Source organism: Marmota monax, unplaced genomic scaffold (genome assembly GCF_021218885.2).
Source record: "Marmota monax isolate L192 unplaced genomic scaffold, Marmota_monax_Labrador192_F-V1.1 WCK01_AAM20220418_F8-fsc00078, whole genome shotgun sequence".
Lineage (NCBI taxonomy): Eukaryota > Metazoa > Chordata > Mammalia > Rodentia > Sciuridae > Marmota > Marmota monax.
In genome coordinates, this window is record NW_026694865.1 from 1,247,870 (window position 1) to 1,273,343 (window position 25,474).

General features: G+C 33.2%; 1 protein-coding gene across 3 annotated transcripts in view; it reads left to right on the forward strand.

Moving 5' to 3' along the window:
• Positions 1-25,474, forward strand: part of Uaca (uveal autoantigen with coiled-coil domains and ankyrin repeats) — a 103,513-nt gene that overhangs the window by 56,996 nt on the left and 21,043 nt on the right. The window contains exons 1-11 of one of the 3 annotated variants that reach the window (XM_046426546.2): positions 1,385-1,976; positions 4,179-4,312; positions 9,002-9,090; positions 12,285-12,349; positions 13,107-13,164; positions 17,213-17,283; positions 17,372-17,478; positions 19,544-19,725; positions 20,839-20,876; positions 24,048-24,116; positions 25,331-25,438. In XM_046426546.2, coding sequence (XP_046282502.1) covers positions 1,938-1,976; positions 4,179-4,312; positions 9,002-9,090; positions 12,285-12,349; positions 13,107-13,164; positions 17,213-17,283; positions 17,372-17,478; positions 19,544-19,725; positions 20,839-20,876; positions 24,048-24,116; positions 25,331-25,438 — 960 coding nt within the window. In that variant the 5' untranslated portion in view covers positions 1,385-1,937. Of the gene's footprint in view, positions 1-1,384; positions 1,977-2,071; positions 2,260-4,178; positions 4,313-9,001; positions 9,091-12,284; positions 12,350-13,106; positions 13,165-17,212; positions 17,284-17,371; positions 17,479-19,543; positions 19,726-20,838; positions 20,877-24,047; positions 24,117-25,330; positions 25,439-25,474 lie in introns of those variants that run through there. The other 2 variants (XM_058573335.1, XM_046426545.2) reach the window with 2 other exon arrangements.

Sequence of the window (25,474 nt, forward strand, 5' to 3'; positions counted from 1 at the left end):
TGAGGGAAGAACCTTCAAGACAACAGGGGACAGCAATAGCAGGGATTTGCTTAGGATTCCTTGGCAACAGCAGTGAAGGAGTGTGTGAGAGTAGGAGCTGGAGACTGAGCCACAGAGTGGGGAGGCTTGGGACTTTCTCTGTACACTAGGACACTCACATCCTATCTTCTTGAGCGTGGGCAGCTTCTTCTATGGCTTTAATTACTCCTTACAAGTTTCCCCCTTCTTTTTATTTCTTTTGCTGATGCTGTCCTATGTCAAGAAGAATGTACTTGCTTTGTTAACCAAAGGATAAGACCTGAGTTCTATTCCAGATTTCCTCTGAAGAAGATTGAATAGGCTGGGTGGAGTTTCTTGACTCAGTCAGATAAATCCATTTTGATAGCTCATGGATTGAGGGGGGGAAAATCATTGTTCTGAAAGTAATACATATATACTTTAAAATTAAAAAATGGACCTGATGTTTTAAAATTAAATAGTAGGAAATAGATTTCTTGCTGAAGTTCATAACAGAATTTTGTACTGGGCACATGATCCATAGGCTAGCAGTTACCTCCTTCCTATAAATGCTTGTGTTGGAATGCTTTGCATTCCCAGGAAACATTTTTCCTGAATGTGCCTTTTTGGAGGAAGTATAAAATTATTCTTATACTATTGTGGTAAATAAAACATGGTTTAAAAAAGAATCCTGAACTTGTGGGTGTATCAACTTGATAATGTGTGGAATGTTGGTACAAGTATAGATATTGTAGAGAATATGGAGGAGTTCTCTGCTTTGTCCCCAAACAGAATTTCATTTATGGTCTAGTTCAATATTTAATGCCTCTTTTAGTGTTTAATCAGTTTATTTGTTTTTTAATCTGCCAAATCCAGATAATTTGACTTTCCACTGATAAAATATTTACTTGTTATAACAGGCAGGGTGCTAAACTTGGAAATTAAAGAGTACTGAGTTAAATTTAAAATTTGTTGAAAAGTATTCATCATGATGTAGTCTATTTAATGTCTTGGCAGTTCCTCTGTCTCTTCTCATTTAACATGCAAGGAGACAGACTGGCAGCAGTTGTAAGCTGAAACTTGGTTGTATGCGGAATGAGATTGGTATGGGTACTAAAATGGAGGAAATTTGAAAGTGTTACTGTGAGTGTGTGCGTTTCCTTAAATTAAAGTGTGACACACTGGCTTTAAATAGAATTTTATATTCTGTTTGTCAAGGCTATTATAACTCCATGATAGATGATCCTAAGACTGAAACTGGTTTTAAATATTGTTTTGTAGGATAACCAAATTTGTCTCTTAACAGTGTTGTCATTATGTCACACAAGTTGTTTTTATATAATAAGCATGTTTTACAACATGTTTGAGTCATTTTCCCAGGAGACCTGAAATTTATTACTCAGAAGAAAAGCATGCCTTTACAATATATTCTTAGCTGCTCCTTTCTATTACTCAGCTGTCAGGTCCTATGGAATCTAAAATAGAACTCCATCAACGGGAGACAGTCTCTGCATTGTTTACTGGACCTTTCGGATGTGGACAGTTTTATCATGCACTGCAGAGTCTCTGTTGCAGTTTCAAAGCAGCAGGATGCAGAGTACTGTTCAGGTTTTCTAGTGGGGTCCTTGAAAAGGAGGACTTTGAAAGACAGTCTCTAAAGAACAAGAAATAGGAGGAGTTACAGTACCTGACTTGAGGCTCCTGTTAATCAAGTGCTGCGCTGTGAGGAAAATAATTTTCAAGCGTTATGAAGGCGGAGAAGGATCCTGAAGACGAAGAAAATATCCTTAGAGATCCAAGCTAAGTGTAGCACAGCATGTGAGGGACTGAGTCACCCCACTCATTAGGCGTTTGTGTGAAGGCTTGCTTTGTGAGCTGCAGAGATTTGTAACTTAATGCGGAGTGGTTTGCCGTTAGCAACAAGAAACTAAATCCTGTCTATGATGAGCTGTTGGTTTTCTTGTGCTCCTAAGAACAGAGTAGGTATCCTAGTAGTTCAGTGTAACAAAAGGTTCTCATTCGGCTTTCTGAACTGTGTTCTTTTAAAATGTGCTGTTTTATTAATTTTGCTTTCTTTGGATTACTCTTCTTCCTGATTTGCCATTAGGATTAGTGATAGAAAATAAAAGTTCTTGTTTGTTTTCTTGGATTAAAAAAGCACATGATAGAATCTTAATCATTAAGCAGCGTTACTGTTAACTGACACTGGACCAGAATTGAAAATGGAGCTTGATGAAGTAGACCTGAAAATCACATCCTCATGTGAGACTTTGATCCTGTTTAATTGTTTTTTTTTTTTTAAAGCCTTCCTTTGGAATTATGTAGCTTTTTACTCCACCAGCTAGTTGGAAATAATGATTGTTTTATTTGTAAGGATAAACTAATCAATACAGAGAAAGTGTGTTAAATATGACTTAATCCCTGAGGCATTTGAAAGTGTGGCGTCTTTTAGGTCTGCATCCACTACCATTCCTCAAATCAGAGTCACTACACTGTTTTGGTCTGCACTAGAGAAAGGTAGTGCCTAAAATGTAACTTAAGATTTTGAGTCAATAAATAGTGTTATTCTCTACTCATAATTGTCAATTTTAACTTCTGAATTTAGAAAGAAGTGGGTTAATCTTCATATTGTTATAGATTTCAAGACAATTATTAAGTCTGTAGGTACTTGAACCAGGTTCCATAAAAATACTGAGTTTCAAGAGTGAGTTAAAATTTTAATGTATTTATCTTTTTATACACAATTTTAATATTTTTAATGAGTACTTTGATATTTAGCTAGAAAATTGGTGTTTTTTTCTTTTTGTGGTTCAGAGAGGATATTAGATATAAAATAATCTTGCTGATTAAACAAACATTTAGGGAATCTGTCAGTAAATAACTTCCCCCGCAGAGGTTTGTTATGATATTTGTAAGCATAGGATTTGCTTTATAAGTTATGTAAAAAATGTGTAGATATTTTTTGTTCTAGAAATAGTACTGGATTTAGCACAGAATTAAGCAGGAAGTTGATATATATTTTAAAAGGTTAAAATCTTGAATGTGTAAACAGCATGTATTTAATTTCTGTGTTCTTTAATTTCTGCTTACTGAGAATAATATCTTAAAATGAACTTTCTTCAAATCAAAGCTAAATATAATCTTAGTACAATTAAATATATGTACAAGTAAATATTATTTTAAAAAACTACCTTTTTAAAAAAAGTTTTTTGAGTTGTAGATGAGCACAATATCCTTATTTATTTATTTATTTATTTATTTACGTGGTGCTGCAGATTGGGCCCAGTGCCTCACTCAACTACTGAGCTACAACCCCAGCCCTAAAAAACTACTTTTGATCTTCATTTTTAAAACATGTATTGAATTTTTGTTAAAATTAAAAATCTTTTTTATAAAACTAAAATGTAGTAAATGTAAAGAAGAAAATGAAAGTCATTTCTAATTTTATTATTTTAGATTCTAAGAAATTAATACTTTAGAGTCTTTCTAGTTTTTTTTTTTTTTTTGGTGTAGAAGTTCTTTTTTTATCCTAATATATAAGCATAATGAGTTTCTTTCTGTATTGAGTGTGTGTGTGTGTGTATTATTTGCCTTATAGAAATAAATATATTTCTAACAGTACCTTTAAATAAGTGGGAGAGGAATATGGTTTCTTAAAATGTATATAGAATTCTATGGCTAACAGTCCTGGGGGCCAAATCTGAAAGGGATTTGGGGAATAGGAAAAGCAACTGATTTGGGAGAAGTCAAGATTGGGCTTGGCGACTTCAGCCATTTAATGTCCCCAGAGCATTGACTCTCCACATCTGTTAAGTAGAGAAGATAATTTTAGTTTATTAGGGTTTTTTTTGGGTCATTTATGTCTGGCACAGGGTGGCTTTAGTAATTATTAATTTCCTTGTTTTCTCCCTGAGGACAAAGGGAACAGGACAGAGAAAATGAGAAGCATACTTTTTCTCAAAAGTACAATGTAAACTACACTTGAATGTCCTGTGTCCTGGGAAGGTTTTGTAACTGCTGTTCTACTGAAGTTAGCACACCACGGAGAAGGAAGTTTGGGATGCTGTTGGAAAAGGAGGAATGTCTTACGCAGTACCACTTTCCCTTCTTTTTTCCTTCCTCCTCCACAAAATCTTACTAATATACTATGCCATGTTTCCTTTTTTTTTTCCTTTTTGTAGCATGCAGCAGATTGGAATAAATATGATGACCGGTTGATGAAAGCTGCAGAGAGAGGGGATGTAGAAAAAGTATCCTCAATCCTTGCTAAAAAGGGAGTCAGTCCAGGCAAACTAGATGTGGAGGGCAGATCTGCGTAAGTATTGCCCGTGATGAAAGCATGTCTGAAGAAAATTTGGGTAGAATGTTGGGATACAAATGAAATTTTGTGAACTATGGATATTAATTTTTAATTAAGAAATCTCTACCAAAACTCACTGTTAAAACTTTCAAACAGCTGGGTGTGGTGGTACATACCTGTAATCCCAGCAGCTAGGGAGGCTGATGTAGGATTCTGAGTTCAAAGCCAGCCTCAGCAACTTAATGAGGTTCTAAGCAACTCAGCAAGACCCTGTCTCTAAATAATAATTTTTAAAAAAGAAAAATCGACTGGGTGTGTGGCTCAGTGGTTAAATGCCCCTTAAATCCCTGGTATCAAAACAAAAAACAAAACAAAAACCTTTCAAACAAGCTAATTTAAGAGATTCTTTACTATTTTTTTAATGATTGTTCTAATTTAAAAGATTCCCAAGTGAGAGAAAGAACACCAGATTACTCTGATGGTCTAGCTGTTTAGGCCCAAGAGTAAACCATGGCCTATAGTTATTTGATGCCTTTTTATTGATAAGATTTTTTCATATTTCCATATTTGATCTTCAGAGCAGCCCTATAAAAGAAGTAGAAAAAAAGTTTACAGAAGTTAAAATGCTTGCTTTAATCTCATGGTAAGTCACAGAACTAGGATGTGAGCCCAAGCTTTTTTCTTTGAAGAGTTCTGTAAATTTTACTGTCTTTCCCCCCAAGTCCCTGATCTATTTTTTTTTAAAACTTAGATACTTAAATGAGAATGTTCAGAACAGAATGGAAGCAGAATAACTAGTGTGTCCTAGAGAGACATAGGTAGTGATCCTGCTCTTGTTTTTGTTACTGAGAAGGACAGCTGGCTAGTTTATGTGCTTATGAACTATGTGTCTCTTCCCCCACCCATTCCAAATCTTCATTGCTTCCCTTCCTGTTGAGGGTGGGGATCAGTTGGTTTAAAGGGTAGATATAGATTCTGTTAAGACCCTTTATAATTATAGCAGTTAAAACCCTATCTGGGCATCCTTCCAAAGTTAAAGGTGAAAAGTCCCATTTCCTAAAATTCCTCAGTCTTATACTTGTAAGCGTTTATTCAGAATATTATAGGTGGAAACCAAAGACTAAATATAGAAATGAATATTAGGAAGTGAATAGTTAATGTTTGATGGAGGTCATTACCTTGGAATGCTTAGACTTTTAAATATAGTAAAAATAGTAAAGCATGACTATAAATTAAGTAGTTTTAAAGATAATACAAAGTTTGAAATAAACAATAAAATTTGAAAAGTTAAACATTTATAATGTTTCACTTTCATCAAGTTATAATTTGATAGTTATAGACACATTGGTTATTTTTGATTTTCCCTATTTTTTTTCTAAATTTTAAGTTATTTATGAAAATGGACTCACAGTAGAAATAATTAAAATTTAGTATCTGTAAGTGATTTTGTTTTTCCAGAAACTCTGAGATGTTAAAAGATAAAGGAAGTCTTCTGTGGTGTGAAACTCTTTGGTGAAACCTCGTTTCAGCCCATCCCTGTTTTCAGTGTTTTGAATGAACGATCTTTGAGTTTTTGTTTGAATTTTTGATCTAAGGTTCAGTTTTGGGTGAAATTACTTATAAAGTATAAAATTTAGTATCATTCGATGAACTTTGAATTCTAGTTTGTGAAATAAATGAATAGAATTAATCTTTGAGGTTTTCAGTGTAAGAAGTAGAATTCTTCCTGGGATTCATGGGATAAAATATTTTCAATTTTTATTCACACATGTAAACTATATTCCTCCTTAGTTAAAGCATTTAGTGTTTAGTTAAGTATAGGACATTACAAATGCATCTTTTGTATTATCTGTAATTATAAAAACAATTTTATTCTGAATTTTTTTAATTTTGAAATTTAAAGCAAAAAAATGTAACAAGTTCTTCTTGATCTCAGTGTTATTTAACAAATGAAATATTTGAAGCCTAGCCATTGTCACTGCAAGGATCTGTTTCTTTCCTGTGTACCTGTCTCCTAGGGCACAGCCTTTGGAACTTCCAGTCCCAAATAGGCAGGTTCACCAAGGATCCCCACCACCAATGACAGAACTATGGGCTCTAGATTTTCACTTCCCTTCCCCCAGTGGCTTTCAAAGTGGTGTTCAACCTCCCAACTGCTTTCTCCGGAATCAGCAAATGTTCACAAGGAAGAAGTGGCCTCCGCTCAGATACTAAGCTCTCCCCTCTGGGCGTCTGTCTTCCCTTGCATCCTGGCCTAGTCATTTCTTTACTATCTTTCCTCGAGGATATGTTTATATTTTGTGCAGCTTTTCTATTTGTCCTCAGAGGTACTGATTGTCCAAATTATCTATATCTTCCATTATGGAAGCAGAAATTCGTCTCTTGATTCTTAAATGGAAAAGCTAAGAACTGATATTTTAATTGCAAAAGAGTATTTTTGTGAAGCAGTTTTTCATATTCCTTTACAGTTCTTTGCTCACATTTTAATAATTGATGTATTGTCTTTCTGAAGCACATTTACTATTTATAGCATACCGATATTAATAATCCATTATAGATTTGTTCTGATTTCTGACTTTTAGCATGTCATTCTTATAATATTGATTGATTTTGAAGAAGGGGGTCTTCTAAATTTTGTGAGCCAAGAGATGAAAACAAGCAAGCAAACAAAAAGTGTTATCTCCAAGATCACTGGGGGGCTAAGTATCTGTGTGAAGGAATTAGCAGCGCCCAAAAGGCTCTCATAGTGCATTGCATAGTATAATTCATTCAGTATTGCAGAGAGATTGAACGATATCCTCAGCCTTAATATATACTTAATAAATATAAACTATATTTCTCCTTAATTAAAGCATTTAGTAAGTAGTCAAGTATAGGTCATTACAAATGTATCTTTTGTATTATCTGTAATTATAAAAAACTTTATTATGATTTTTTTAATTTTGAAATTTAAAGCAAAAATGTAACAATTATTTCTTGATTTCAGTGTTATTGCAAAGATTGAACAATATCCTCAGCCTTAATTATTCTGTTAGAAGGAGAACTAGTCTGACTCTTAAGAACACTATATACCTTTTATCAGAAACATCTATTTTTCTTTAATTCAGTTTGTATTCAAACCTGCTTTTTTTTTTTTTTTTAAAGGAATGCTTGGTCTCTAGTTTGCATTTTATCTGTCATAATAGTAGGTAGAGTCACACACTGAATATCATAATACTTGGAAATTAATTTGCAAGCTGTCTTCAAAGTTTGTCTCTAAGTATTTAGTTATTCAAATATTTCAAGGTCCACTATCTGTCTTGCACTTGATTCTGGGGCTTCAATAGAAAGGAAAACAGATAAAATCTCTGCATTTATTGAGTTTGCAATTGATTAAGAAGAGATTCAAAAACTATAAAGAAAATAAGCATTGAATTTATGTATTATGAAAATGTTAAGTTCTTCATAAAATAATAAGGCAGGGATCGGGGAACTAGAAGTACTAAGCTTTCAGGGACCAGGAGGATCATAAAACTTTTCAATGGTCTGGCCAGGGATGCACCCTGGGTTGAGAAAGCGATACAGAGTGCTTCTGTTTCCAGGCACCTTGCTGAACACATTCATATCCTTTGTCTCCTGGCATCTTCAGAGTGGTTATTGTACTTGTTTAGAACCTCATTTCTACTTCAACCTGAGTTCAGTGTCCTTTGCCAACAACTCTTATGTTATTTACCGCTTTGAATTTGATAGTCAATGTCAGGTCTTAGTGCACAGAGAAAGTTTCTGTAAATGTTGATTATAAACTAGATGATCAAAGAAATGGAATGTTTTGTTATCTGGTGTCTTAAATCCTTGATGCTTCACAGTTTCTTAAGCAGGTTTGACTTGCCTTATAAGGAAAATCATTCAGTTATATCGGTTTGTGTGAAACTTAACCAATCATGAAGGTCTGTAAGCAAGAAGAAGAATTAGCTGATAGTCTTTGGTCACTGGTCACAGGTTCTTTTGTGGCTTTTAAAGGTCATTTTGCTTGTTTGGAAGGCTTAGTTTGATAATTGTAAAGAGAAGGGGTAAATTTTTTAAAAAATATTTTTTAGTTGTCAATGGACTTTAAATTTTTGTTTGTTTTTTTTTTTTAGTTGTAGATGTACACAACACCTTTGTTTTATTTTTAAGTGGTGCTGAGGGTTGAACCCAGTGCCTTACACATGCCAGGCAAGCTCTCTACCACTAAGCTAAAACCCCAGCCCCAAGAGATAAATGTTTTGATGTATCTTTACCTCAGGATTTTGTTATAACTTTTTTTTTTTTGGTATTTTTGGTATATTTGAAATTAAACAAAATGATCTAAATAGAAATCTTTCAGTGTACATTTATTATCCAAGCACCAATACTTTTGCTATTGAAATGGTAAATTATGGAGTTAATGGTATTAATGGTATAAATTTTCTCTTAAGACTTGAATATTAGAATATTTTATTGGTTCTAATGAATGTTCTGGAATGTATTGGCATGTTACAGAAATCCAACTTTGGAGTATTTAAAATTTCAGATTTTTGGTTTAGGGATGCTCAATATGTTCCTTTAAATATGTAGCCTTTAAATGTGTGTGTGTGTGTGTGCGTGCGTGCACATGCACGTTTTGAATAAGTAGTGACATTCATGTAACATAAAAATTAGCTTTGGTAGGCTCTGTGGCATAACAAATATTTTCTTTTTGCTTAGCTTCCATGTTGTGGCCTCAAAGGGGAATCTTGAGTGTTTGAATGCCATCCTTATACATGGAATTGACATTACAACCAGTGACACTGCAGGTATGTTTACCTCCATAGTCAATGTCAAAGCATCAAGAGGTTGCAAACACTGTCCACTGTTAGTGCGTGCATATGTATATGTGTGTGTTGTTTCAGTTTGAATCCAGGGCCTTGCACATGCAAGGCAAGTGCTCTACTTTTGAGCTATACCCCTGGCCACTTAAGTAGTTAGACTAAAGAAAAGTCCTTTACTTTTCTATGTTCAAATAGTTGAGAAAAGGTTTACTTCTGAGTTATCATTGTGGAGAGCAGTCATGTATAGGGAATTGAGGAGAAAGGATTACTGGACTGATAAGCAGTGTAAGACCTATAGTCTAGTGCTGGTGTTAGTAGTGTTATGGGATCCTAAAATCTCAGATTTTTAATATCTTTAGGGGCTATTGAATTGATATTCATATATTATTCTAAGAGTCCTCTCTGTCATGGGGTCATTTGACATTCAGTTAAACATTTTTTGTGATAGAGAACTAACCACCTTGAAATAGCAACAACCTCAACAATAATGATAGTAGCAAGGATAGCTGACATTTATATAATATTTGTATACCTTCTCTGCTAAGCTGATAAATAAGTACCTTATATGCTTCACATATGTTAACTCATTTTATCTCCATGTTAACTCAGTGAGGTATGAGGCACTGAGCTGTTAAGTACCTTGCCCAAGGCCCTGCAGTAGATAACGTTGCAGTCAGTCTGTGTTCTTAGCCATTATGCCTCAAAGGGAACCCAGTCTGTTTGCTTAGCTATATTTTTAAAAACAATGGAAATCTTTTTTACTTTATCTTCTGCTTACACTTAGTCATGCCTATGTCTGTCCTTTAAAATCATGTAGCGTAAGTTTGCATATCAAAGGTAGACCCGTAAGTATTTGAATATAGCTGTGAGTGTTAACATAAAATATATGTTTTTATGTTAAAAAATATGTTTTTATGTTTTCAGTGAGTGTTACTTTTCAGTCCATCAGGATCACCATTCTCATTTCTCTGGCATTCTTTAACAGCTTAGTTCTCTGTAATTCTACTTTGTTAGTCAGTTAAATATAGGAATTGACTCAGAGCAGAGAATTTGCTTAACACCTTTAATATTTTATCCTATGACTCTGTGTATGGGCAAATAAATATATTACTGTTAACCAGTGTTGTTTTTAGAAATGAAACAGAAAAAGGGAAACAGAGATACAATTGAGTTAGTGAGGAAAATCTTTACCTAACACACATGAAATTTTAAATAAAAGTCCAAACTTAGTTTATTACCTATGTTTGAAGAAAGAAATATGTTTATTGTAGGAATGTTCCTGTATATCACTGAAGGTGTATATATTCTTAGAAATTTTAAACCTATATGTCTTCAGAACTTTTAAGACTATTTACTGTGCTGATTCCAATTCAAACATGTATTTTCTTTCTTTCTTTTTTAATCTGTGTTTTTTCTGTTCTGGACATTTTTGCCTTGTGGATAATCTAGTGACTTTTTTCCGGCCTCCTTCAGTGCAGATAAAACTCAAATAAAGCTTTCCCAAGATCAGCAGACATTGCTTCATATACTGCATTCTAACATATCCTAAAGTCTTCCTTTCTTTTGTTTATGCTGCTATTTAGCTATATTTTTATTTGATTCTTTGTCTGTCTCTAGAGATGTCCTTTCTTGAAGACAAGGACATTTCTCATTTGTTACAGAATCTGTTACAATCCAGATGTAGATATTTGATTTAAAATTTTTATGTAAACTAACCTAATTTTTGTTTTATATGAAAGTGATTTATAATGAAAGGTTTCCTCCCCTTCCCAACCCCTTTGGTGTTTTCCTTAACATTGCACATTTTAGATCTGGTGTGTCCTGATTCTTTTTTGCTGCTACATCTCAAGTGTCTGGATTGAGTATTTCCTTAGGCCTATTTATGTAACCAGCTTTCTGTAACATTTTGTTGAACACTAGAGACTCACCACTATGCCTCATTCCACCACCTCCATTTCCATGCTGTCAGTTATTTTTCACAATGTAAAATGTTTCTAGGAAACTTGTCCATTAATGGTACTAAGTTGAAATTTGAAATGATCACATCTGACTGATTTGAAATTAGAAGATGATTGGATGTGGCTGATATATTACATCTGTGCCTGGTCTCACTGTATTTTGTTCTAGAATCTTTTTAACCAGCTGCAGAGAAGTGATCAGGCCAGGAAAACCTATCCACTTACCTAAACTCTTGACTGGGAATTGAAAGCCAATTTATTTATCCATCCAAAATGGTCAGAATATAAATTATTTTTCTAGTAGAAAGGTGTACTTGCAAAGTCAAATTATATTTTCAGAAATTTGTGAGGTTAGAAGAAAATTAAGAGTATTAAAAAGTGGAAGATAGAATATCTTAGTGAAACCCTTGTATTTTTTACTATTCAAGAGAGGTGAATGTATTTCATGCTTGTATAATTATACATAGTGGATTCTACTGTCATGTATAACTAAAGTAAACCAGTAAAAAAGAGAACAAAGAGAGATGAAAGTGTAAAAAAACATAATTAGAAGAGAATGTTTGGAGTTAAGATATCCTCTGAGAGTTTACTTTATCCAGAATTCAAAGTCAGCTTTTTAAATTATTTGGTAACCTTTCCTCCCCAATCCCTTTGGCATTTCTTTTAAAATGTGTATAAAATTGCACATTTTGGTACATATTATATTTGAACAAATGGTCTGATGTTCAGAAATATAGTCTCATAATGGACTATGAATTCTAGGTGAAGTATGAAAATTAGAGAATACCTTTTCTATGACTTATATTTAACTTTCTCCATTATTACTGCCCACACTGCCTAATTGGAAATGTTACATAAAATCTGGTATTTCTTTCCTTTTCTCCTCTTCCCATTCTTTTTTTCTCTACTCCCTCCTTCTTTATGCCAGTACTTAACTACCTACTTTGTCTTAGATACTACTGTAGGTTCTGGAGATTCGGTGGTGGTGAATAAGACAAAGTTCCTACTTCTTTGAATTTGTATGCTAATTTTTCATCCCATCTTTATTGTTTTGTGTGTATATTTATCTCTTATTAAAATATCAGACTAAGTGAAAAATCATAGAAACTAAGAGCCTGCTTACAAATTAAATATCCTGTCAACTAATTTTGGAATAAAGAATCATATTTTTATAAAAATTAATGTATGAAGAAAACAATCCTTTACATAATTTTTTTTTAGGGAGAAATGCTCTTCATCTGGCTGCTAAGTATGGACATGCATTGTGCCTGCAAAAACTTCTACAGGTAGTGGAAGTGGTTAAAATTTTAGTTTTATTATTTGACTGAAAAATGTGTTTTTAATGTATTTTGGAATTTGAGTTCAAAGAAAATGGTAGGCTAACTTTGTTAGCTTACATGATATTTTTTCCATCGTTTGTGAAGGAATGTGAACAATAAAGAACAAAAACTCCAAGGGAAGTGAATTGCATAACTCAGTGTATTAAAAATAAATAACAAAGACTTGACCTTCCTGTTGACATTAGCTGGAGATTGGAATTTTCTGTTGTCTAGAATATGGCCTAAGATAAAGTGATAGAAGATATGATTTATATATTTCTATATAAATGTAAATAATTTTGACTACATAATATTAACATTATTAGTTAAACTTTTAATCCAGCAACCACAAAATTCTGTGAACTGGTTGGCTGAATTTAATCAAAGGGTCTTCCACTAAATTTCACAGTAGGATTTATTTGTTCTTATTCAGAAGTTTGTTTTAAATTTCACTGAAAAAAACAAACAAACAAACATATTTTCAATATTCCGTGCTATTGTAATGTACCGTATGTTTCCTGTTTGGTGAAATACCGTGAAATTTACAGTTATATCATGTTATTATATTTGTTTCATGTCAAAATATTTGCTACATTGTCTAAAAAGTCTTAAGTTTCTTTGATATTTGTAATATTTTAAGAAATAACAGCTGTTCATTTCAGTCTGGATATTGAATTTTAAAACAAAACTCTCTCAGATCACCCAAGTTTCTGTGTCTTAACAGTACAATTGTCCTACTGAACATGTAGACCTTCAGGGGAGAACTGCACTTCATGATGCAGGTAAGCAAAGGTTTCACATGAACACAAATGTTTATTAAAACATCTAATCATTTAAATTAATGTCGAAGTTTTAACATGTATTGGTATGATTCATGGTGAAATAAAGAATGCTCTACACTTCTGTGTATAATTTATTAGATTATAAAGTTTAAAAAGATTGAATCAGTGAATTTTTACAGGCCAGTTTGTTAGATACTAAAGGCACAAAGATAAATACAGCATACCCTGCTCTCAAGGAGCTCCAAGCACTGTGTGTGTGTGTGTGTGTGTGTGTGTGTGTGTGTGTGAATTGTTAAGATATATGGGAAGTGGGAAAGACTTTTGTTTCTAAAATTGAATGTACCTAATTAGCATATCTAAACCTTATTTTTTTCTCACTTGCAGAATGAAGTTAATAATACTATTACAATTAAATCATAAATAGTGCCTGAATTAATTAAGTAATTAATTAATTATGGTGATTGTTTTGACTTAGAGGTGTCAATACTGAATTTCATATCACTGTAATGTGCTATATATAAAAAAATTTACTAGTAATTTCACAGAGTTTATTGTTCACACTTATGTGTCAAAGTGTCTGAATTATTCTTTAGGTGTCATAAAGAAAATACATTGAAAAAGTTAGATGTTCAGGTATTTTTGGAATGTAAGATAGCCTGACTTCTTGTGTGGTTCTTCTCAGTGTGAAATTTCTATAGTTTACTAGAATGAAAAAAATAAATCTACCCTCTCTTTTCATGTAAAGGGACTATTTGCATGACTTAAAGTGGTCCATATTAAAGATACACTTTAATTTCCTTTAACTTTTTATGTCTTAATTTTCTTTCACTTTTTTCTCTTTTGCATTTTAGGTGCTTTTCTGTTTTTATTTCTCAATGCATTTTCTTCTCTTTTATTTTTATATAGAATGGTATTATATGCAAAGCATTTTCATGTACATTATCATTTCAGCCTTACAATAAAATTCCAAGAGTTATTATGAATTTTATCCCCTTTTTTTAGAACTGGTACCACCTGATCAATTGAAATCTTAATATTTGTTCAATACATTTATTGGTAGGATGGATATCTTTTTAGTGCTCTACCAAAAGAACTCTAATATCAGCTTCTTACAAAAAACTTTTGAATGTAGTATAGATTGGCAGGTGACTCATGGTCATTTCTGTATGAAATTCTTTTCATCTTGTTGCTACTCTATCTTCTGGGTTTCTTCCTCAACTGTGTGGTCGAAGCAGTTATAGTCTTGTCTATGAGGGGACTAGAAGTGAGCGGAAAGGGAATATGGGTGGACCACATGCTCAAAGTCTAAGGCCCAAACTTAGAAGTGGTAAATAACCCTCCATTCATATTCTCCTGAAAAAAAGCAAAGCCAGGTGGCATTTTTTTATCTGTAAAGGGGGCTCAGAAGTATAGTTTCTAGGTGACTAGTCAGGTTATTACACAGTTGAAAAGGGGGAGAACAGATTTTGCAATTTCTGCTCTAGTCCAACTCTGTCCTTCCAGATATTTCTGTAGCCTCTACTCCCCACACATGGAATCCTTCATCTTCTTCTCAAGGGTGAGAATACATAAATCAGTTCTTCAGCCTCTAGCTCAAAGTCCAGGATTTCTGGATGTTGCAACAGTTTTATTATTTTAGCTCTGAGGTAACACTTCATAGTGTAGCAGTCTATAAATTCAAATGGAAGATATCTCCTTATAATATAGAATGAAGGCACAAGAACAGGGTAAGTAAAATAAAGATTCCTTTTTGGAAGGAAGGAACGGGGACACACAGCACTCACTAGTTAGTAACAGGTATCAAATCCTGCTGAGCAGAACTTGGAACAGGACTTCCTGCTGAGATCCTAGGGTTCAATTTCTTGATTTGTTCTACTGGTGCTGCCACCTTCCCCTTCTGTTTTATGGGAGACATCCCTTATCCATTGCTCTCTGTGGCTCCTGGCCCTGCCTTTAGGGAGAGTCCTACTTGTCTATATTCCTCTAAGACAGGTAAATTGGTTATTGGAGAAAGTTGCCCTTTGTGGAAGCAGATTAAGTTCGGAACAACTGAGTTTCAGCTGACTGGGCTTTTGCAGTAGGACAATTCCCTCAAAACCTATTTGCTTCCAACCACTTATATACCAAGAACCATATCAGAAGTTATGTGCTGGACATATGGTTCTTAACCCTCCATTATCTCTTGTCTTTATTTCTAGACTCAGGATTTTTTTTTTATCTTATTTTAATGGCTACTTATCTTAAAGCCATCTGAAACAATAGTCATGAATGTTAATATAACATCCTCAATCTTATCTTTATTCTAGGATTTGATCTTTTTTTCCCTTGCTATAAGGCCTTTGAGAAAAGTTGTAAGCAACAATGATTTTATATTGTATTGTTTGGTATAGAGAAACAATTTGCTTCACCACACTTGTGAGGTCTCAAATACATATATTATTAAATATATCCTATTAGTATGGCTCTTTTCTATTGCCTAACCAAGAAAGGTATAATCACACGGTATACCTTCTAAATTATCATAGATAATAGCTGTGTAAAATATTTTGTCACAGCATAAGAGGTTCACCAGATTTCTAGCCTGAGATTTGTTAACTCATCACATGGCATCCAACCATTAAACCTGTACTGTTTATTTTATGTATTTGTTATATTAGCACCCCACTTGATAGTAATTTTTGTCTTAGGCTAAGTTACTATATAACAAACCATAAAATAACATTAACATTGGCTTTAAAGGAAGGACAGAATTTCTTTCTTTCGTATCACAGACCTGATGTTCACATTGGCTAATGCTTCGATCCACAGGGTCATTTAGAAACCCAGATTTCTTCCATTTAGCAGATTTACCATCTTTTAGAGTTGTTCTCAATTTTAAGGCTGAGCTGGTAGCAGGCACTTCTGTGTTCCAGCTCATAGGAAGGGAAAAGATTGCAGAGGAAGGCATCACTAGTCTTTTAAGGTCTAGACTGGGAAGTGACACACATCACTCTTATCACATTTCATAGACAGAATCAAAGTCACATGGCCACACTTGGCTATTGGGGGGAGGGATTGGAAAATGGAGTCATTAGATGAGTCACTATGTGCTCAATACAACTTTATTATCATGGAAGAGAGGGTAATCCAAGTTGGGTGACTAGCTAACAGTCTTCACCATGGACCTTTAATACTAACTTTTACATGTTCAGTATATTATAACCCTGGAATTTATTAAGCTTTTCATTTTTAATTCTCATTTATAGTTGAACCTGGCTAGTTATAGATTTTAGTTTCTGAATTAATGTATTCAGTTTGGTTTATTTCTTTATTAAGTTTGATTAGCATTTTAATGAGGGATTTGCTGGCTCAGAGACAAAAATTAAAATTTACTTGATTTTCTTATGTATATTTTGTTTAATTCTATTAAATTCCACCAAGGGGAAAAAAATAATGTGCTCATAAGGCTTTGAAAAAAAATCATGAGGCGTGTAAACAGTCTGAATTTAATAAAAATTTTTTCCCAATGTAAATATGAAGTCTAGTGTTAGTCAAGAAGAAGTGTTATGTGATTTTATAATTTTAAGCAAAATGGCCCGATTTCCATCATTAAAGGGCAGATATTGCATTCTCTACTTTTAAAATAAAATGTGAATTGTATGTTTCATTCTTTACTCACTGTGACTGTACTATAAAATGAATATAAAAAAACCCCACTAACTTCAAGAAACAAGGTAGTTGTAGCTATGTTTAAAAACATGCTATAAATAGAAAATTTAAGTTTGGTTTTTATTATCTCTTTTGCCCTTGATTAGTAATATATCCTTATCTTCTACAAGGATGACAATAGTTCCTTGATCCTAATAAATTATTCAAAAAGTTACAAAATGATCTCATATAACCCATTTTTAAATAGAAAATTGATGCTTATAATGCTACACTGAGGATGATGAATATAAAGATTGGTGGTGTAGAAATTGAAGAACTATATTGCTTTATATGGACCTAGAAAAGCACCATGTGTCCTAACAGATGTTCACCATTTATCACTTTTCTTTCTTTCTCAAAGCAATGGCAGACTGTCCTTCTAGCATACAGCTGCTTTGTGACCATGGGGCCTCTGTGAATGCCAAGGATATAGTAAGTCAGTTTATGTTTTTATTCTCATTTTGTCTCATGTATTCTAACTTTCTTTTCTTAATGCTGGTTTATTTTTCTTGTTGCTTAGGATGGGCGGACACCACTTGTTCTTGCTACTCAGATGTGTAGGCCAACAATATGTCAACTGCTGATAGATAGAGGGGCAGATATTAATTCCAGAGACAAACAAAACAGGTAATTCTTTTTTCTTGGCTCCAAGGTAGCAGCTGGAAGCACAGTGATTCTGAAACTTTGCTGCTGTGATTTGGCCTTTTCCTCTCCTTCTCTCCCCTCCTTTGCTTGCTCTTCTTTGGAATTATCATCCATCCCTCACTTTTCTTCAGTTGCTGAAGGATAAAGGCAAGGAAAATAGGGGGAAATGACAGGCTAAATGGTGAATAAAAGCAGTGATTAGGGCCTATATTTGGGTCAGGGAACTGAAGGAAAAAGGAAGTACATCCCTGTTATTTTAAGCTTTAAAAAAAATCTTTAATGAAATGGGCATAAATACAAAATACAGAAGAATTTAAAAAATTACATCTATAGACTGTTTCTTCACTTGTGAATTTTTTTTAGATTCAGGTGGTTCTTGGACATTGTAAAGCTTGACATGGTCAATTTAGATTTTCTTGAGGTGTTTTCTCCTTAGCCTATCAGAGCACAGTGCTGTCTCCTCTGAAAATGAGTCTGTTTCTTCATCCTAAGCTTCCCTTAGTTTACTTTCCCCCTGTATATGAATGTTTTTCAGGTAATCTGCTCTGATAATTTCCATCCACAGTCTGCCTTTTCTCCTTCTCTGAGTCTGGTGTATCATGGTGTTTTCTATATTATAATTTTGATGTATATATAGTCACAAACTTTCTGGTAGCAAATATCTGAAATATATTCCCCTAATTAGTTGGGCTGTTGTAATAATTTATAGCTAAGTTTCTGGGATTTTACAAATAATTACTAATAAATTTGTTCTTTTTATTTAATTTTATTCTTCTAAACATGTATACTATTTATAGTTCATTGAAAGAAGACAAATAAAATAGTTTTTAGATGTCATATTTATAATTCTAATTGTTTTTATTGTGCAGACATCTCAATGGAGGAAATTCTTAAGCAATTAAATCACTAATGTGATAAGAAGATGGAATTCTTGTATTATTTTGTGCAGATACTATAATCTGTTTGTCTAAGCATAACTAATAAAATTTGATTCTAAAATTAAAATTTTAATTTTAATTACAGAGGGTTGATCTGGTGATTTATGTATAATGCCTTACATTTTTATAGTTCTTTTGTTTTACACACACATACAAACACACACACACCATGATGTTTTATAAACTTGCTAGATAGCAAATGATTTTAAAATTATAGTTTTTGACACTGTATTCAACTTTTTTGTGGTTGTTATTGAGTTTTTGGCATTTTTTTAAAGCTAATAATACAACTTTGTTAATGCCTATTTTGTATAGAATTTTATACCAGCAACTATGGGGGTATTGGTTGTATAAGAAAGAGCTTACATAGGATAGTAAAGGCAAGAATAATTTTCTTATGAAATTCAGTAGTCTCAATTGAAGTTTGATATAGGATAAGTCACTTTATTTTGTTAGGTGTTGATTCCCTCAGTTGTAAAAAAAATTTGACAAAATAATTTTTAGGGTCCTTCTAAATTTCCATGACAAGTTAATTGTATTATTTCATGATGATTGTTTTCTGACATATGTGAAATGTTTGAGTGCTGGTGGCTTTCTCATGCAGAATAAAGGAATGGTCTATGTTAATGTGTGAGTAGTTGAGGAAAGTTCATTTAATGAGACAAGTTTTAAATGAAGCTTAAAGACATGAAAGCCCTCCCTTGGAGGATAAATGATTTCTCGGGGAAGTTTGTGTGATGTGGTTCAGTTTATGAAAAGACTGAGTTAAGGTTTGAGCAGAGGGGGTGACAATATTAGTTGTAGAAGATTTTTTTATGGTAATTATTTATACCACATTAATGAACTGGAATAAACAAGTTTAGTTTGACAAGTAATTAAAGTATATAAGACATCATAAGGTTTAAGCTCTGCAAACATAAAGTAAATGTTTTTTTTATAAATGTGATGAAATTAAAATGTAAGATAAACAGATAAAGTAAAATCTGTATCTATAATGATATAATCTCTTAAAGTAGTACTGATGTTTTAAGGAGGCCTCTAGCTGAATATTTTTGAAACATTTCCTTGGATTTTCCTCAAGGTCTTTTATTCTTCCCCTTTCCTTTTAGAACGGCTCTCATGCTGGGTTGTGAGTATGGTTGCAGAGATGCAGTAGAAATCTTAATTAAAAATGGTGCTGATGTAAGCTTACTGGATGCCCTTGGCCATGATAGTTCTTACTACGCAAGAATTGGTGACAATCTGGACATTCTAACCTTACTGAAGACTGCGTCAGAAAATACCAGCAAAGGTATTAGCAGTTCTCTATGACTAGAAAAGTCCAGGTTAAGAAAGAGCAGCTTTTTAAAGATTTAGATAATAAATAATAAAGTTTTAATAAAGTGTTGGTTTCCCTCCCTTTGTACCATAGATTTGCTTACTTACATCATACCCCTTTGTTTTGGGACAGTGTCTGTCACATTTATTGTGTAGTTTATCAAATAAATCCTGATATACTGTGGACTAATTTAAGAACTGAGAGGAAGAGTCAACTCAAGGGTTTTACTAATATTTTTTAATTGACACATAAAAACTGTATATATTAATATTTTTGATAAGGAGTGAAGCTCCTAACTTTATACTCAGGAAATTTTAAAGAAAAAAAAACATTTTAACATATGTATATAAAGTATTCAAATGTTATATATCAAATGCCTATACCAAGTGTTTTTCTATTTATGAAAGAAAAATTGGAAAATGCAGAAGAGCACAATGAATAAAGTTAGACACTCATCCTGCCACTGAGAAGCCTTTGTGGATATTTTGAAGCATAGCTGTCCAGTCTTTTCCTTATCTATAAAATTGAAGGTCACCTATAACACTGAGTTGTAGCTTACTTTTTTATGTAACATATTTTGAAGACTTTTTCGTTTTTCTATTTTTTTCCTCATATTTTTAGTATAATTTTTATTAATGCATAGGATTCCATTTACTTAAATTAAGGCAATTAATTAAGACAATTTTCTGTTGGTGGTATCTAAGTTATATCTGTTTTTTCACTGGTTTTTCCTTATGTGTTTTGGGCATATGTTTATTTATTATTCCCCTGAGATCAATTCCTAGAAATTGAATCACTAGGCTTTAGGATATGTACATTATGGCTTTTGAGATAGTTTAACAAGTTGATGTTTCAGTTATCTAAATATTGTCATATAAAAAAAAACCTTTGTTAATTTGGTTAGCAAAAATGTTATTTTATTGTTGTTTTAAGCATGAATTTCAGAATTAAAACTAAAAAGTAGTAAGCTTTAGAGGAAACTTTAAGATTTATTTAGTTAATATTGACTGAGTGGTATAGTTAAGGAATGCATATCTACCCATAATACTCTGCTGTTTTACTGTTTTTCTCTCTTTAAATCTTTAGGGAGAGAACTTTGGAAGAAAGGACCATCTCTGCAACAGGTAGATCTTAATTTTAATTTTTAAAAATTGTAGGTATTGTGCAATTTAAGTAAAATACTTAGTAAAGCTGGTTAATGATTATACACAACTCATTGTGAGTTTAAGTGCATGCTTTCTATCTCCCCAGTTTATCATGCCCATGTAGAATGTAGTATTAAGGTCATAAGATCCTATTATATTAAGATAATATCACTTAGCCTGGTAATGGATCACAATCACAATGAATGTATCCAGTGGGGAATAAATAGCCTCCTGGTTTGGGCATTTAGTTCCATGTATGTGGTGATATCACACCTCACTGAAATTATTAAATGATGAATTTTAGCCTGGCAGATCATAGGCAGTTTCCCCCTATCCTCTCTCAACAACAGAGCCAATCTGTACTGATTTGGGAAAATTCTTTTAGTGCAATAAGAACTGAAGAAAACAGTTAAGAACTGATTATCTGTTGTGATTTCAATACCACTGTTAATATAGAGTATTTTCTATTTCTAAAAGTCTTTTTTCTATGTATACTCAATTGAGGACTTTAAAATAGCACATGGAACAATTCATACTTTATACTAACCACTTAACAAATCACAGTTTAACCCTGGTTTTATGTCCTGGTTTGAGTAAATGTCTTGTGTTTTCCTCTCATCTTTTTGAGTTGAAGTGGGGTGGTTGACAGCACTCTGGCTGCAGAGCTAGTGTAGGCAGCTTTCCTCTTCTGCTGGCTGTTCCCTTCCAGGCTTTCAGCTTTTCTCTAGTGAGAGGAACCTGGGCACTTCCAAACCCTGAAGAAAAAGTAATCAGGTACCTTCTGAGCAATTCTATTCATCATTCTGCACCATTATCTCTACCTCTCACCTCAATCTGAAAGCTGTATTAAAGCTTGTTCTCCTTTTCAATCCATCAGAATGAAGTAACATGTTCATACATGGGTCATGTCTGTTGATACTTTCTTTTTCATCAACCTTCTCCCTGTTTCTCAGATAATTTAAGTAGGAGTCGAGTGAGATAAAAAGTATACTCTTGTGTTTATACCAGCCATCCCACAGAAGAGAAAAATGAGTTCTGAAATGTACAGATATTTAAAATAAAGAATTATTGAATATTTACATGGGAATAGTACTCTGCTAAGTACTGTAAGGATTTCTGAGTGAATACAAGGAGTTAATTTTCTACTAGGAGCAGTAAGAGTAATGACTCCTAATTCCTGTTTCCATATTTATTGAATATACTTATAGACTATCTACTATAAATAGGAACTGTTTTTGTACAAGCCATGCAGTCCCTATTATCAAGAAACCTGCAATATAGTTGTAAAAGGAAGACTTAGTTGTTTGTTCAACAAACACCTACAGTGTGCCAGTTACTGTTCTAAGTGTCAGGATATTGCCAGGTGCAAAGTTGTTGCCCTCATGCAGCTCCCAGGTTATTGAGAGAGAAAAACAATAAACAAATGACCAATTGCATCAGAGCAGATGCTACGAAGGAAACAGTATTAAAGGATGAAGATGGAGAGAGTGGGGGCTCCAGAGAAGTTCACAGGCTGAGGGGGAGGCAAGTTCCAACCCTTGATGAGGGAGTGTGTTTCGCCCACCTGTGGGACAGTAGAAGCTCAGGTTGGCAGAAGTGCTGTGTACACGATGGAGCGGGCAGAAGGAGAGAGTGGTAAAATAACCAGGTGCTGTGTTAAGAAGAATTTGGAGTGGTAAAGACTTCAAATATATGTCTTCTGAAGACCAACAGCTTGCGGAAGGCTTATATCAGCCATTAGTTGTGCCTGGGTCACTGCCTCTTGGAGCTGGAAGGGCAAGGAACATTCTCTTCTTGTTGCTAAGAAGGCCTTGTCAGGAAGCTGGGTCTTCATGGGTGGAGTTGACTTAGTTTGTCTGAGCAGGGGTGGGTTAAGGGGAGGAAATGGGTGAGGATTCTGAGAGGAAGGCTGGGAATGAGGGCTCTATGATGAGCCAGGAGCCATAGTGGGCACCTGTAGTCCCAGGCAGGAGGATTGACTGAGTCTGGGCAACACAGTGATTTTGAGAATCTGAGATTGGCCTGGGCAACACAGTGACCCGTGTCTCAAAAACAATAAAAAAAATAAGAGTGATATGATGAAGTGAGCTGTTAATAAATGTCAAATGCCTCTTGAGGAACAGTCCTCTAGTAGAATGAATGAAACTAGAAACATATTTTGGAAATTGTGGCTACAGAATATCTTTTTAAAGGGACCTGTCCCCGAATTCTAGATCCGAACTCATTATAATGGTAGTTGAATAAATTGATTAAACAAACAAGTAATATAAAACATGAAAAATTATCTAGAGGAATTAAAGCAATCTTTTTTTTAACTTTAAGAGTGATGTTTCTAAATTGGTTATTATGTAGATTTGAAGACCAATTGGATTTTTTAAAAAGGAGGTTATTTGTTCTCTTGCTTAATCATTGTGCTCTGTTTTTGTTAAAGCAAATCTCTAAACTGGAATAAAGTTCCAAAGCTGTAAGTGTTAAAAAATGGAACATATACCCAACAGAGTTAGAGATCTTTTATATATCCAAGTCAGTGTCTCTTCTTAACACTGCATCTTGATACTTTGTTTTAGCAGTACTCAGAAAAGGAAATAATCTCCATATTGTCTTTCAAACTTAATGTGGTTTCCTCTTCCTCTCCATGAAAAAAAAATTTTTTTTTAGTTGTAGTTGGACACAATACCTTTATTTTATTTATTTTTATGTGGTGCTGAGGATCGAACCCAGCGCCTTGCACTTGCTAGGCGAGCACTGTACTGCTGAGCCCCAGCCCCAGCCCTTCCCCTCCATTTTTTAAAAACTAAATTCTTCCTATGAAGTGGTATGTGATGTTTTATAGCACAACATTCATATTGTGTCTAGTAAAAAATTTACTTTTTAAATTTTGTGAGTTTAGTTAAAATAAATCCTTAATAAGTTTAAAAAATTGGTAGTGTTTTAAATTATACTTTGATTTTTTTAAAGCCTCTATCCTTAAAGATGCTTTCCATTTAGGGGTTTTTAAGTGGAAATACTGCCATCTTGTGTTATACACAGTAAAATTTAATGTTGAATGAACTGAAAGTCACTGGTTGGGTGTATTGACTATTGAGGAAAATATTACTGTTCCATATTCTTATACTTGTTAATTTGTCTTTTCTTAATGTTTTACCCAAGCGAAATTTGACACACATGCAAGATGAAATAAACATGAAGTCAAATCAGAGGGAGCATCAAAACATTCAGGTACAAAGAAAAAAAATTAATATCTTACTTTTAAAAGAATTTCAGTGTTGTATATAGTGGGATGGGGGAAGTGAGAACAGAGACACAGGTGAAATGAATGGAGAAAGGAAAGGAAGTTTGTTATGGTTGGGATATTTTCTTACTCTTTTTCAAAAATTGACTTTTGTTATGAGTGTTTGAGTCTGTATTAAGTAACTCAAGTATATAACAGAAGTATAGTATAGAATACATTGTTTCGATTACACTAGAAAATCAAATAACTTAGCAATTTTATTAACTCTTTTTGATTTTCATGTCTTTTATAAACCATACATTTATGTTCATGTTGTAAAATTAATTATGGTAATAAAAGTAATGGTAATATAAAAAAATAAAATCTAAACTTTAAAAATTTTTTATTTTTATGAAGAAAAATAATTTTGTTAAACTAACTACACAGTGCCTTTTTATGTTGGTCAAAGTTTTCCAGAGTAATTATTAAGTGGATTATGTTGAGTAAAGAACTCATACTTAGTTTATTACTGGAACATCATTAAATTATAAGTTAAATAGCTGCTTTCAATATAATAAAAGCATTTTATTTGGGTTTCTAGGTAGTGTTGAGAAAGTAGACTGTGGACTTAAGTAGGAACCTTTCATATTTTATCAGAGTCGTGAAATGATAAGTTTAACAGAAGCATTAGAATGTCTCATAAACTTTGGAGTTTTTTTTTTTTTTTTTTTTGTACCAGGGATTGAACCCAGAGGAGTTTAACCACTGAGTCATATCACCCCGCACTCCCAGTTTTTTTAAAAAAGTCTTATTTAGAGACAGGGTCTCACTGAGTTTCTTAGGGCCTTGCTAAGTTCCTGATGCTGTCTTTGAACTCGCAATCCTCCTGCACTCCTAGGATTACAGGTGTGCACCACTGTACCCAGCAACTTGGGAATTCTTAAGCAAAAGTTAAAGTGGCATATTCTGCCATATTCTGTTTCCAAGTGTTGCTTTTATTTTTTATTTGTTGAAATCAAATTGATTAGTTACTCTCTTTAATATACTTGTATTTATTATCATTGGACAGCAATTTTATTACTCATTTTTAGATTTTGAGTAACATTGTCATTGAAATTATATCATTTGTACTTAAAGCTGTTTTATATATATGTATATCTGTGATAGCAAACTGCTTTTTAAATTTATTTTATAAAAATTTTTATCTGTTTTCTCTCTTAAGGATCTGGAGATTGAAAATGAAGATTTGAAAGAGCGGTTGAGAAAAATTCAGCAAGAACAAAGGATACTATTGGATAAAGTCAATGGTTTACAATTACAGTTGAATGAGGTAAATAATCTGCACAGTATTTTTAAAAATCTGAAA